This window comes from Canis lupus, chromosome 17 (assembly GCF_011100685.1).
Source record: "Canis lupus familiaris isolate Mischka breed German Shepherd chromosome 17, alternate assembly UU_Cfam_GSD_1.0, whole genome shotgun sequence".
Lineage (NCBI taxonomy): Eukaryota > Metazoa > Chordata > Mammalia > Carnivora > Canidae > Canis > Canis lupus.
Window position 1 is genome coordinate 49,324,983 of NC_049238.1, and position 14,236 is coordinate 49,339,218.

A 14,236-nucleotide genomic window follows, 5' to 3' on the forward strand; every position below is an offset into this window, starting at 1 on the left:
CTCAGGATGGTAAGATAGGATTACCTGGCTAGTGATTGGGATAGGAAGGCTAGCTAAGTGAGGAGAGAGGGCAGGCCTCCACCTGGATGTGGCTTGACTAGCTGGTAGTTCCTCAGAATCCCTAGAAGCTAGTCAGCAGGAAGATCACCTCTCTACAACCAACGAAATTCTTGGTTGGCTCCCACAGATGCAGTTGTCAAGAGGGAAGAAACCCCACCATCAGACTACCTTGCATGCCAAGACACCAGTTGATTCATCCACCTACATATATATAAGTATATAAATACATATTTGTCTAAATCCAAATATATATTTTTAACTTTTAAATATCTAAATAGCTATCTACTTATAATTTTTTATTAAGGAAAGTTTCAGACACCATAAGTAAAACATTTTGAGCCCCATGTATCTATTACCCAGCTTCATCAATGATTAATACTGATCTATCTTCACCACTTTTTTGGTCTGCTTTTAGGAATTTTGTTTCTGCTGCAATGTTTTAAAGAAAATTCCACTTGTTGTAAACATTTTAGTATACAACTTTATGAAATTAGGCATCTTTTATAAACATAACCACAATGTCATTATATCTCCTAACAAAATTGAGAACAATTCCTTAATATGATAGTCTACATTCAAATTTCCCTAATTGTCTCAAAAACATCCATTTATTGTTGGTTTATACAACTTCAAATCAAAGCAAGGTCCACAAATTGATTTTGGTGGTTATGTCTCCTGTGTTGTCAGGATCAGAACTGTTAGACTCCAGAGATGCTGAAGGAATAGACCTCCCTGAAAACCCTTTGCCAGGTGTTCTTTATGCTAAAGTCAAGAGCCTCCCTGTCTGATATGTCCAGCTTCACAACCATAGCCTAAGTTCAAGTGAGCTGTCAGAGCCTGTGTACGATGGCCAAAGGAGAGAGAAATGCCCCTGTCTTTGTTAGGGCATGTTAGGCCACAAGTAACAGAAGCCCACTCAAACTAACTTATGCAAAAGGAGGGAGCATCAACAGAATGTAGGATGACCTCATAGTACTCAGGGATGGTCAGATATCTCAAGGCCTGGGTGCAGGAAGCCAGGCTGTCCTCTTTCTCTGCTTCTGGTTTCTGCTTCTCTCTGGGCAGCTCCTTCACTCTTCTGTAGCTGGCTTCCCCAATTTGTTCCCATCCTTGGCTATTCCTTAGCTTCCACATTTGCATCTACTCTAGTCAAGTGACCATCTCTCTTTTTTTAAAGATTTTATTTATTTATTCATGAGAGACACAGAGAGAGAGAAAGATGCAGAGACATAGGCAGAGGGAGAAGCAGGCTCCATACAGGGAGCCTGATGTGGGACTCGATCCTGGGACTCCCGGACCAGGCCCTGGGCTGAAGGCAGCGCTCAACTGCTGAACCACCCAGGCTGTCCTCAAGTGACCATCTCATACTGTGTAGCTATTTATCCATCCTGATTCCTAATTCTTCAATGACACCTGATTTGCCCAACTTTGGTTGTCCTATCACTGTGACCTAAATCAGAGTTATGGGAAGGTTCAGGAAAGGCTGGTCATGGTTTGGAGAACATACCCCCACGAATGGCAGCAGAGCAGACACACATCCGAAATATGTATTTTTCACGTATGTAGTAGTGAAGATATGCACTTTATGTAATCTATTCTTTGGCTGCAGTTGTGCTTCTACTGCCAACCAGAATTTGCAGAATTCTTCAGGCCACTGTGAGAGGTGGTAGTTTTGTAACCTGTCCCCCTCTTGGATGAGCACTTCAGAGATCACATCCAATCTTTGTACATTGACACCTATTGTCACTATCAATTCCTAGGGCGGTGGAAAAGTGGAAGCTTTAATCTGTGGATCTAGGAGAACTTTGGAAAGTTTATCTTATCTACACTTTTTCCCCTTCATTCTAAAAATATTTTAGGGGATGTTGTATGAGGTTCTGTGGGAGAATTGAAGTGAGCCATGCATGGATCTGTCCTCAAGATGCTTATGACCTGGTGCAGGTGTCAACAAAATTCTTCTAAGGGACTAATAGTATTTTAGGTTTTCTGACCACATATGATCTTTTTCTTCTTCTCCTTTTCCTCCTCCTTTCTTACTACTTTTTAAAAATGTAAACACCATTCTTAGCTAGCTGGCCATACAAAAGCAAGCTATGAGGCACTTTTAACCCATGGGATGGGGTTTTTGACCCCTGATCTAGTGTAAAAGGCAGGTGTGTTTTCATATACGTGGATAACTAAAACCCAGGGATATACTGTGGAGTGATGAGGACAGAGCTCTAGAGTCCAAAGGCTTTCTCTTATAAGCTGCATGACCTTGAGCAGGTTCCTTCCTCTGAGTCTCTGGCCTCCTAACCGGGACAGTAATAGTAACAGATCTTCTTCAAGGGGCTGATTTGAGGATTCAGTGAGATAATATATGTAAAATACTTAGTATAACACCTGGCACATAATATGTGCTCAGTATGATTTAGCCACTGTTGTTATATTGAGTGCCATGTGATAAATGACACAGGATGGAATGGGAGTCAGGGGAAGGAGCAATCTCTTCAAGCTGGGTCCCTGGGGAGGCTTTGCAGGGATGAAGTGACCTTTGAACTAGGGCCCGAACAGCAGAGGTGGGAGAGAGAGCATCCAGGTAGAGAAGAGGGCCTTTCCTGAGAGGCAGTAAGGAGCAGGTGTTAGCAGACTCTGAGGGAGAATGACAAGTCTATAAATGACAGTCCTTTGGAAATAATTACAAAAGCTTCCTGGACACACAGAAAAGTGGCCTTCAGAGAGTTTTGATTGAAACCTTTCCCTGAAGGAACCAGTTAGGAATTTGCCAGTAGCTGTGTCTGATGGCACTCACTTAGCTGTGGGCTCCCCCTTACCCATGAATGAAGACATGATATGCAACAGGAAAGACCCTTCACCGAATGCATGAGCTTGGGGGCAGAGTGCCCACACCTATTCCATTGACCACAGCCCCTGGAATGACACACCTCGACCTCCTCCCTGCCAGCTCACTGCTGAGTGCACTTTTTTGAGAAGTTATTCTCCAGTAATACCCAAATTGCACTGCATAACTAAAGGCCCTGAGAGGAGACTCCTATCCTAGCAAAAGGAGAGACTTTCAATCACAGGGAGTTAGTCAGCCATGAAAGCACATGGGGTTTGTTCCAGAACAGTCTAGGACAGAGGTGTCCACGTGTCTGGTCCCAGGTAAATTTCATTTGCAGAGATAGAAGATTCCAGACATTTTATCCTATTAAATATTTGAGTCACTTAAACCTCAATCATGATTCTATATCTTTCTAATAATAGTCTGGCTTTCCTGGTGCATCTGCCTGTAAGGAGAGAAAGCAAAGATTGCAAGATGACAGTAACTAACTCTGTAACTGTTGTAAATCTCATTGTAAATTTAGGTTTATACATCAGTCCTTGTGAATTTGATTGACATTAGTCAGTATCCTTGGACCTAGTCATCTCTGGGACTATAAAAAGACAAATTTCTGAGTCTGTTCTGAGGTGGATACCACAAGAGACTTGTGATGCTTTTGTCTTACTGATACCTTCTAAACTTCCACATATACATGATGACCCTTGATTCATGCCTTCCCACTCAGTCTTTTATACTTTATAATCTTTCAAATTCACTGGCAAGTTTGGTTTGTGAACATATATACCATATGTATAATTTTAATCAGTTGTAGAAATAACTTTTTGTATTACTTCACATGCATATTTTAATGCATGTGTTTATCATTATGTAGTAAGAATTTGCCAAATAAGTTGTAGGAATAGGAAAGAATTAGCTTAGGAGCTCCCCTTTTATCATCTCTTGGTGCCTCTTTCAAAGACTGAACTAGGGAATATCTAATGATATCTCCTAGACATCTCCAGGAAAATTCTTCAATGGCCCATAAGAGAATGAACACTGGACTTTGGTTTCTGCTGAAAATTTCAGGGCATTGATATGACTCAAATTAAGTTAAACAGCTTTGCTGGATGATGGGAGGAAACTCATATTCATGTTACTTTTAAGAAATGATCTCTTAAAGTCTCAAAATTTATTACCAGCTGGCCCTAGCAGCAAGCAAAAAACACCATGTCTTGATGCTTTGTAACTGATACATGGAAGTCAAGTCTTTGGACAATGGGTAATGGGGTAGGGATGGGAGAGTTACAGAATAAAGTCTGAGGCCATGGAGATGGAGAATCATCACAGTGTAAGTGTGTACTTCTCAACTTTTATGTGAGTCAGCATAACTTCATCTAAGCAATAAACGCACACAAATAGAAGTCTTACAACAAATGTTTAGAGGCAACATAACCTTAATATTAAAGGTTGCATTCTATACATATTTTTTTATCTTTATTTTTAGTGTAAGAAATCTTTGTGCTCCACATAGGGCTTGAACTCACAACGCCAAGATCAAGAGTCATGTGCTCTTCTGACTGAACCAGCCAGATGCCCCTATATTTTTTTAATCTTTAAATTTAGGATATTCTAAGGGGAATTTTTTAAAGATTTTTTTAAAGATATATATATATATATATTTTTTTTTTTTTTTTTTTTTTTTTTGAGATACAGAGAGAGAGAGAGGCAGAGACACAGGAAGAGGGAGAAGCAAGCTCCATGCAGGGAGCCTGACATAGGACTCGATCCCAGGTGTCCAGGATCAGGCCCTGGGCTGAAGGCAGCGCTAAACCACTGAGCCACCCGGGCTGCCCTCTAAGGGGAGTTTTTACAAACAAATTAACCAGGACACAATTTAATAATAATGATATGCAAAATAAGCACAGAAAGAAATGACCTTCACTCCAATCAAAATGTTTATCTATATTCTCCAGATTTTACTCTTAGCTGACCGTGCACATGACCTGCTCAGTGTCCCCTCAAAGACCTGTGTCTTCTTTTTAAAAGTACTGATGTCCACTTCTCAGGCCCCTGAGATTCTGGTGTCATTAGCCTGGGGTTCAGCCCTCAGTGTTGGAATTTGTAACAAGCTCCCAGATGCCATGAATGCATATGAGGTCAAGAACCACTGATATGCTAGCCAGGGCAGGGCAAGTGGGGTTATAATTTAAATCTCTATCTGAGGATAGAGCTACAATTCAGGTCTCCTAGTTTTCAGCTTTTTCCAGGGCCTAAAAGGAGAACCCCCTCTTCTTCTCACAACCTGGGTTTAAGTGTTGGAAAGCCTCAGTGGTACCTGGTAGTTTGTTCTGTGACACTTTCTACTACTGTTGGTATTAACTCCTCAGCAGCTTCTGTGCAGCTTCTGTGCAACTGTGCAGCAGTTGTATCTGTGGCCAAGTTACAAGTCACAGAAAAGGCCTCGGTTTCAGATTCCCTTTGCATGACAGGGAACTGCTTTCTGTGACATGTGACTCTTCAAGGTTCTGTCCAGCTCCACCCCAGCCAGAAGAAGGGTACCTGGTGCCTGCCCCCCGCCTGGACAAAATCCCTGCAAGTTCTTTTCCAGCCAGAGATTTTCTTTCCACTTGACCTGCTTCCCCAACTCTAATTCCCTACTTTCTGAAGCCAATCATGGTATAAAGGTCATTTTGTAATGAGTTTCTTGGGATTACACATTAACCATTTTATCAGGCTTCTGAGAATTTTTAAGCAAGGTTCTGGTCAGAGGCTTTTTAAAGAGCCCATTCCTTTATTCATTCTGAAAAGTGGTTAAACCCCAGTCATTTCTTCAAAGCAAGACTTCACCCACTACATCAAGATTTTAAAAGCATCTGAGGTATTTTTCTGTGCAACCAGGTTTAAGAATCATTATCCTAGGATAGTGGTTCTTAAAGTGTGGTCCCTAGATCACAGCATCAGCATCACCTGGGAACTTGTTAGAAATGTCCAAATCCTTGGTGCAGTCTCCCCTCTACCCGACACCTATGAAATCAAAAACTTTAGGATTGAGGGATCCCTGGGTGGCGCAGCGGTTTGGTGCCTGCCTTTGGCCCAGGGCGCGATCCTGGAGACCCGGGATCGAATCCCACGTCGGGCTCCCTGCATGGAGCCTGCTTCTCCCTCTGCCTGTGTCTCTGCCTCTCTCTCTCTCTCTGTGTCTGTGTGTGTGACTATCATGAATAAATAAATAAAATCTTTAAAAAAAAAAAAACTTTAGGATTGAGACCCAGTAATCCATATTTTCCTAAGCCTAACCAGTGATACTGATGTGTGTGTAAGTTTGAGAACCCTGTCCTCAGTGTTTACTATTGGAGAAATAGGAAGACTGGGAGAGGTTTGAGAGGAAGTGACCCTCTTGATGGGCAGTGGAAAATGAAGGGGTCATATCTGGAAAACAGGAAAAAGGGCATTTTACTATATAGATCCACGACCCTTAAAAGTAATCTGAAGACCAGCAGTGTAGGCGTGCCTGGGAACTTATTAGAAATACAGAATCTGAGATCACACCCCAAATCTGCTGAATCAGAATCTGTATTTTAACAGTATCTCTGTGTGATTTGTATGTACATTAAAATTTGAGACACACTGGTATAGAGTATGTACTCCAGTTATAAAAATTAGGGAAACAAAATTTAAAAATGGCCATGCTAGGAAGGAGACTCTGGAGATACAGTTCTGCCTTTCAGCTGGTATTCTCAAAGCCATTCTAAGGGAAAGAGAACATGTTTCCTCTTGTATAAGGAGGGTGGGACGCATGTACACAGAGCTACTTGTCTGCATTGGGACCGCAGACAAGTCCAACTTCCCTAAGTGACACAGTTCTATATGATTCCAGAGTAAGGGCTCCTCAGTTCTCAGGGCACTGTTATATAAACTGGGAGTTTCCATGGCCAGGCCACCCTCCTGAAGGAGTGACCATCTAGGCATCTTATGCCTATTTTACAAAATCTCCCAGGCAAGGCGATTCTAATAGGCAGCCAAAATTGAAAACCATCACTGCAGATCTTGGGTCCTCTGTGTTTCCATGTTCCACTCAAGGTAAAAGTGAGCTCAAAGTCTAGTAGTTACCATTAAAAATATAAAATTAAGTTTCAGGGCACAGGCTAGCTGTTTCAACATCTAGATTCCCAAAATAGTTGCAAGGAGGACCTGGAGAGGTGTTTCTAGTTAAGTTGTTGAGCATCCCTGGAATTTTTTTGAAATCAAGTTCTCAAGGGATGTTGGTAGTAGGAGACTAGATCTGATGTTGTCCTGAACCTGAAAATAGTAACTTTGCTTTTCTGCAGACTATGTTCAGGTAGGTTGATGTCTTTGTCTGTTTGTGTATAGAACTAATGTTTTATGAGACCTAACACAGTATAAATAGCAGAAATTCTGGGAGGCAGAGAGAACCTATTGTCTGTGCCACCTGGAGTTAATAGAGGATGTTTCAAAGTGAAACCTCAAAGTTTCACCTACTCCTTCCAGGTAGAGTTGCATTAGTATAGGCAGAAAACTGAAGAATGGATGTCATGGCAGAGAAATGCCTGAGAATGTTCACCCAGGATGTTTATGAGACAGTATAGAAAACAGTCAACCCAAGTGGCCCCATGTACTGGGATATGTCACACCTTTGGGTGGATAGGGCAAGACCGTGGACTAGCAAAGGGTCTTCAGTGGCAAGGTGACAGTATAATTTATCTTGCATATTAAAAAAAAACAGCAATGTGATTGCTTGCATGGAAGAAAGACTCTCAAGGAGAAGGTAAGCATCTTCTCAGTCAGAACATTTGGACTGATCCTTTGATCTCTTCCTTACAAACCCTTATATATATATTTTAAAGATTTTATTTATTTATTCATGATAGACAGAGAGAGAGAGAGAGAGAGAGAGAGGCAGAGGCATAGGCAGAGGGAGAAGCAGGCTCCATACAGGAAGCCTGACATGGGACTCGATCCCGGGACTCCAGGATCACGCCCTGGGCCAAAGGCAGGCACTAAACCGCTGAGCCACCCAGGGATCCCCAACAAACCCTTGTATTAATACAACTTTTAGGAAACCTTTGTACTGACTTCATACAGACTTGGATCTACCAGAATTTAGCTGATGTTCCCCCAAAACAGATTTTCCCATTTAAAAAACTGCACTTTGGTAAATATGAGGCAAGTGTATGTGTGGCATCCACTCCAGTTTCCATAGTGAAGTTCTAAACCTTCCACCTTATGTCCATTTGAGCCCCCAAGGCCCTGCCAGGCACCTGGTTAACTGATCTCAAATAAATGTAGTAAGTCAGGATGTCAAACATTCGTAATGCAAAGTTCTCACACAATTGTGTAAAGAGGAAATCTGATAAAGGAAAAAATGTCCAACCTTATTTGTAATTCAAAGAATGCAAATGTGATGTAAATTTTCAATTACCAAAGGAACAGAAGTGAAAAAAGATAATATCAGGATTTGAGAGACTTCAGGGTAATGTGAGGTTTCCTGTACATTGACAGAGATGTAAATTGGCAGAAGCTTTCTGGAGAACAGTTTGGGGATGTATATCACACACTTAAAAATATGCAGACACAGCAATTCCACTTCTGAGAGTTTATCCTAAGGAAATTATTGAGCAGGACCAAGGATATTCAAGCCAGCCTTGTTTGTAATAAAGATTAATTAGAAATAACCTAAATGTCACCAAGAAATAACCTAAATCATATCAACTGTGGTCCATTCATATAATAAAATAATACTAAAGAGCCTTTAAGATGGGGGCACATGGGTGGCTCAGTGGTTGAGCATCTGCCTTTGGCTCAGAGCATGATCCTGGGGTCCTGGAATTGAGTCCCCACATGGGGCTCCCTGCAGGGAGCCTGCTTCTCCTTCTCCCTATGTCTCTGCCTTCCTTGCTCTCTGTGCTTTTCATTAATAAATGAATAAAATCTTTTTTAAAAAACCTTTAAGATGATACGAATATTTATAGACATTTGTGGACATGAAATAATGTCCAATAGATATTAGGTCCTTATGGTATTTTTTTTCTTATGGTATCTTTAATGTAAAACTGTGTGTGTACATGTACACATGTGCTTTCATAACCATGATAGTCATGGAGGGGTGCTTGGGTGTCTCAATTGGTTAAGTGTCAGACTCTTGATTTCAGCTCAGGTCATGATCTCAGGGTGGTAGGATCGAGCTCCATGTTGGGCTCTGCTCTGGGCATGGAGCCTGCTTAAGATTCTCTCTCTGTCTCTCCCCGCCCCCCCCCCCCGCTCCTTTTACCCCTTTACCCCTTCCCTCCCCTCCCCCTCAAGTATATGCTCTTTCTCTCTCAAAAATAAGTAAATAAAACAATAATGATAGTCCTTGAAATATCAACCATGGTGTCCTCTGGTTGCAAGATCTTTGAATGCCTCTACTTTATTTTTTATTGTTTCTAAAATTACAACAGCAATGTTATTTATTTTACATTAGTTACTGACACAGTATGTGCATTATATGCTGGGCTCTGCTCTAATTGCTACATACTATTATTATTCCTGAAGAAAAAAAATGATAAGTTCCACAGCTAATGAGGGAGCTGGGACTTACAACCCCGTTGTCTAGCTCCACAGGCCTCCCTGTTACTATACCAATTAATCCAAACTGACTAAGAGTCTCTTAACCCCTCCCCCACCAGCAAATCCTCTCCTCTCCCAGACTCATTGTTAACCATTTGATGGGTAGCCTTCCAAAGCTTCTGCCAGGAACTTTTAGATACATGTGACCTTACACACAGATCTGTGTGTGTTTGTTTGTTTGTTTGTTTGTTTGTTTGTTTCTTTTTTTTTTTATAAAATAGGATGGTATTGTCTATCATGTCAGTATGCATAGTTCACCCTCACACTTTTTACCTCTGAGGGGTATTCTGCAGCAGGAGTGTAGAGAACAGATATGACCATGCCCCTACCACAAACTGGCAGTTTCCAGTTCTTCACCATAATGAACAGGTGAATGAATCCTTGTATACATATTATGGTGTGCAAATGTGTAAGGATATTTCTGCGATAATTTCCTGGAAATAGAACCACTGAATCAAAAGATGTGCACACTACATATTGAAAGCAGCTGCCCAATTCCCCATACCAAGACCGTGCTGCTATGCTATATACATACACCCAGGGTATACATGCAAACTTACACTATGTACACACATCCAGTAAGACAACACCCACAACCCCGTGTTTTCACCAACACTGGAAGTCACCAGTCTTTTTCATTTTTGCCAATGTGAGAAGTGAAGAATGCCATTCCATTTGCAGTAATTTAAATGTCCTTGATTCCTAGTAAAGTTGAAAATATTTTGGCCATCTTCATTTCTTTCCAGAATTTTTCACTTTTCAATAGGGTAATGTGAGTTTTTCTTTGATGTGAAGGAGTTGTGTTATATTATGAACACCAGTTTTTTGATGCCCTGTGTGTTATAAATATTTTCCCCACTATGTTGCATTTTTTTGGAACTTTGTCTTATTTTATAATACAGAAATTTTAGTTTTGTTTACTTTTATGTAACAAAATCTGCCCATTTTTTCCCCTAGTGGTTTTATATCTTGTTTAGCAGTTCTTTCTATACAACCAAGAATATAAGAAGATTCTCCTATACTCTCTTCTAGTATATTTGCATTGTTGTTTATATATTTTTATTTATTTATTTTAATTATGGTAAAATATACATAACATGAATTTTACCATTTCAACCATTGTTAAGTGTACAGTTCTGTGGACTTAGGTATATTCACCTAGGGTAATGGAGTAACCATCACTACCATCCATCTCCAGAACTTTTCTCATCTTGCAAAACTGAAACTCTACCTATCAAACAGTAACTCCCACTCTCCTGTACTCCTCATCCCCTGGCAGCTGCCATTCTACTTCCTGTCTCTATGAATTTAACTACTCTGGGTCTCCACATAAGTGGAATCACACAGTGTTCATCCTCTGTGCCTGGCTTATCTCACATAGTGTAAAGTCTTCGAGGCTCATCCATGTTGTAGCATGTGTCAGAGTTTCTTCTCTTTTTATTAGCTAATAATATTTCATCATAGATTTAACTTTATGTTTAGATTTTAATCTATGTAGAATTTAATATTGTGCTTGGTGAGAAATAAGAGACAGGTAAGTTTTTTTATTCTTATTTTTAAATTAGTCATCTTTTAAAAACCTCCTCTATCAAAACCCAAATTCCCATGGCGGCTTGGTCTGCTTCTGGACCGTTGTTCATTGATCTCTTTGTCTATATCTTGATGGGAATCACACTGTTAATTACTCCAGCTTTTAGGCCAGTTTCTGTATCTGCTAAAAGCATGGCAGTCCCCATCCTTCTTTTTTAGACTTTCCCCAACCATTTTCGGACATTGACTTTTCAGAAAACTTTAGAATTAGTCATGGTCCAAAAATACTTTTTTGGGATTTTGATTGGACTAGCTTGAAGCTACCCACTAACTTGGGGGTTGACATCATGCAAAGCAGAGCCTGCTGACTGCGCTGTCTAGGCTTTCTGGTGCTGCCCTCTGCTGGGCTGTTCCACGCCTTCCCTCTCAGCTCCACCCAGCCTCTGATTCTGTCTTCTAGAAAGAACAAATTCCTACATATCCTTGGTTTAATTTCTTTCCTTCCCCAGATGACATGGATTTTTAATATGAACTTTGAGAACCGAAACGCAGGGTTGACGTGTAGAATCTCCAGGCTCTTCAGCAGAAGCTGTGGGGAAATACTTTTTTGTCAGGAATGCTTTCTTTGCTCCTGGCAAACTACACCCCCGTAAGGCAGACACTGGACACATGTGTGACCAACCCTGGGTAACCAGGTTCCAAGTGATAAAGTGATACTTTTTATTTAACAGCTTTATTATTTTAAGTTATGGTCAACTTCTTTCATTTTAAATGTTCAAGTAAATGATTTTTAGTAAATGTACAGAGTTGCACAACCATCACCAAATCCAGTTTTGGAACATTTCTGCCACCCTCAAAAAGATCCCTCATGCCCATTTATGGTTATCCTCTGGATGTCACATTGCCTTGAGCATGACAGCATCAGGAGAAGTGGGGGGGGGGGGAGAATGAGGGGGTTCCCAAGATCCTCTGCCTTCCACAACATGCATGCGCATGACTTCCAGGCCAACACTCCTTGCCCTGAGGAAATCCAATGGGGGCTCCTCCTGAGGGCACTGGCCATCCTGAACCCCATCCTGACCCCTTCCAGGTGGATAAAGTTTGAAGAAAAGGTAGAGGAAGGAGGCGAACGCTGGAGCAAGCCCCATGTGTCCACACTGTCTCTGCACAGCCTCTTCGAGCTGCGGACATGCTTGCAGACGGGAACGGTGCTGCTGGATTTGGATGGTGGCTCCTTACCACAGATCATAGGTGAGGCAGAGACCACCGGGGTCCCCTAAAGCCATGGCAGCCTCATGCCTGCCTCAGACCTGTGTGACGCCCACCTGATTCTGCAGACACGAGGCTCTAGGTCTGATGCTCCCAAGATAGCATTACAGTGGCCCTAGGCGTCAGTCCCCAGTGGAGCTCTGACCAGGAAAAGACCATCCTCTGAAATGCCACCCAGCAATGAAGCAAATCAGAGAGGAGCTTCCTAGTGTTGTCAGAGAATCCTATTGCCATGGCAACCTGTTTGTTACCAGAGTAAATGGATCATCACTCATCTTTAGGAAATTAGCTCTTATTAAGTGGAACAGTGAAGCTTACCTTACTGTCCCTAAAACTTTGTGAATTTTGTTCTACCATATTCAAATCTGCCACAGGTATTTTGCCCCAAATACTTTTCTAGAAGGAATTGATGCTAGGACTAAAACTATTGATCACAGAACTCTTGTGCTTCTTAGGGTACTTCATTGACTTTCCACAATAGCGTTGATAGAGCATAGAATTGTATGCACACACACACACACAGAGACACATGCATGCACATACCCAGAGCTGTGTGACCTGCCCATGTTTCCACAGTTTGTAGCAAAACCGGAACTATTTCCACATCTCCTATCTCCTTTAGTCACTTTTAATCCCACTTAGAACAGATGAAACTGAAGACCCCCGCATGCCTGGTCATTCTGTCCCACATGGATGAGGTGTGTCTGTTCCCCACTTAGATGATGTCATCGAGAAGCAAATTGAGGACGGCCTCCTGCGGCCTGAGCTCCGGGAGAGGGTCAGCTATGTCCTCCTGAGAAAACACCGTCACCAAACCAAGAAGCCCATCCACCGCTCCTTGGTTGACATTGGAAAGTCCGTCTCCTCCACCACCAGTGAGTTGGGCCATGTACTGGTGGGCGATGGGCATGTGGGGGCTGGTGCCAGGTCCTAGGGTCAGGTGAGCCCACCTTGGTGGCTGGAGAGCCTTGGCAACTTGGAGGCTTCCTGGACCTCTTGATCCTGGAGAAATTCTAAAGTTCTGGGGGGTCTCTCTGCCCCCTTCTCTGGCAGGTCTGCAGAGACCCCAGCTATACCCCAATGTTGTCCCCACCAAGAACAGAACCATTCCTAGAAGAAAGCAGGTTCTCAGCCTATGCTGCACATGGCAATCACCTGGGGGTATGAAACGTGTCCCTGTGCCTTGGCCTCAACCTGGATTTGGTTGGTCTAGGGTATGGCCTAGGAGTTTAGAAAACTCCCCAAGAGATTCTCATATGCAGTCAGGATTGCAAAATGCTGGTAGCGATGGCATGTGTGTGGAAAGAGCTTGAAAGTCTCCCACTAAACCCCCAAGAAAAAAAAAAAAAAAAAAAAAAAAAAAAAAAAAAAAAAAAAAAAAAAAAAAAAAACCCCAAGAAGAACCCATGAACCTTGGCAGAAAATGAAACACATCAAGGTGGTAGAAGGTTCTGGGTTCCTCTCAGGTGTGCTTACAAATCTGGCAGCTGTGTCACTCTGATTGCCAGAGCCTGGAGCCATTAGGGAGAATGGATTGTTCTACACACACATCTCAAACCTGCAGTCCTCCACCCCTAATATTGCAGAGTCGAGATGCCCAGCCTGTAGCCTTGCTGAACCTGCCAGATAAATGCAGTGATCAGAAAACAGTTGATAAGATTGCTAAATCATTAAGAAATCTCTTTAGACAAATTGTTTTCAAATGGAAAATGTTTAGCATATGATAATAACAGCAGGTGCATGGTCAGCACTTAGTGTGTTCTAGGTACTGTTCTTGTCATCTCCATTTCACACATGAGGAGCCTGAGGCACCAAGAAGTTAAGTTACTTGACTAATGTCACACAGCCAGTAAGTATTGGAGTCACGGATGAACACAGGCAGTCTACAACCCTTGCTGCCGATTTAATGATTGTGTATCTGTCTCACTCTCCAGAGTAGATATTTTC

General features: G+C 42.0%; 1 protein-coding gene across 8 annotated transcripts in view; it reads left to right on the forward strand.

Annotated features, from left to right (window-relative positions):
• SLC4A5 (solute carrier family 4 member 5) overlaps window positions 1–14,236 on the forward strand; it is a 108,242-nt gene that overhangs the window by 49,769 nt on the left and 44,237 nt on the right. For all 8 annotated transcript variants that reach the window (XR_005372547.1, XM_038561722.1, XM_038561727.1 and 5 more), the window contains 2 exons: window positions 12,111–12,271; window positions 13,009–13,164. Coding sequence is in view for 7 of the 8 variants with exons in the window: in XM_038561722.1 (XP_038417650.1) it covers window positions 12,111–12,271; window positions 13,009–13,164 (317 nt within the window). In the remaining variant the exon portion in view is untranslated. The remainder of the gene's footprint in view (window positions 1–12,110; window positions 12,272–13,008; window positions 13,165–14,236) is intronic.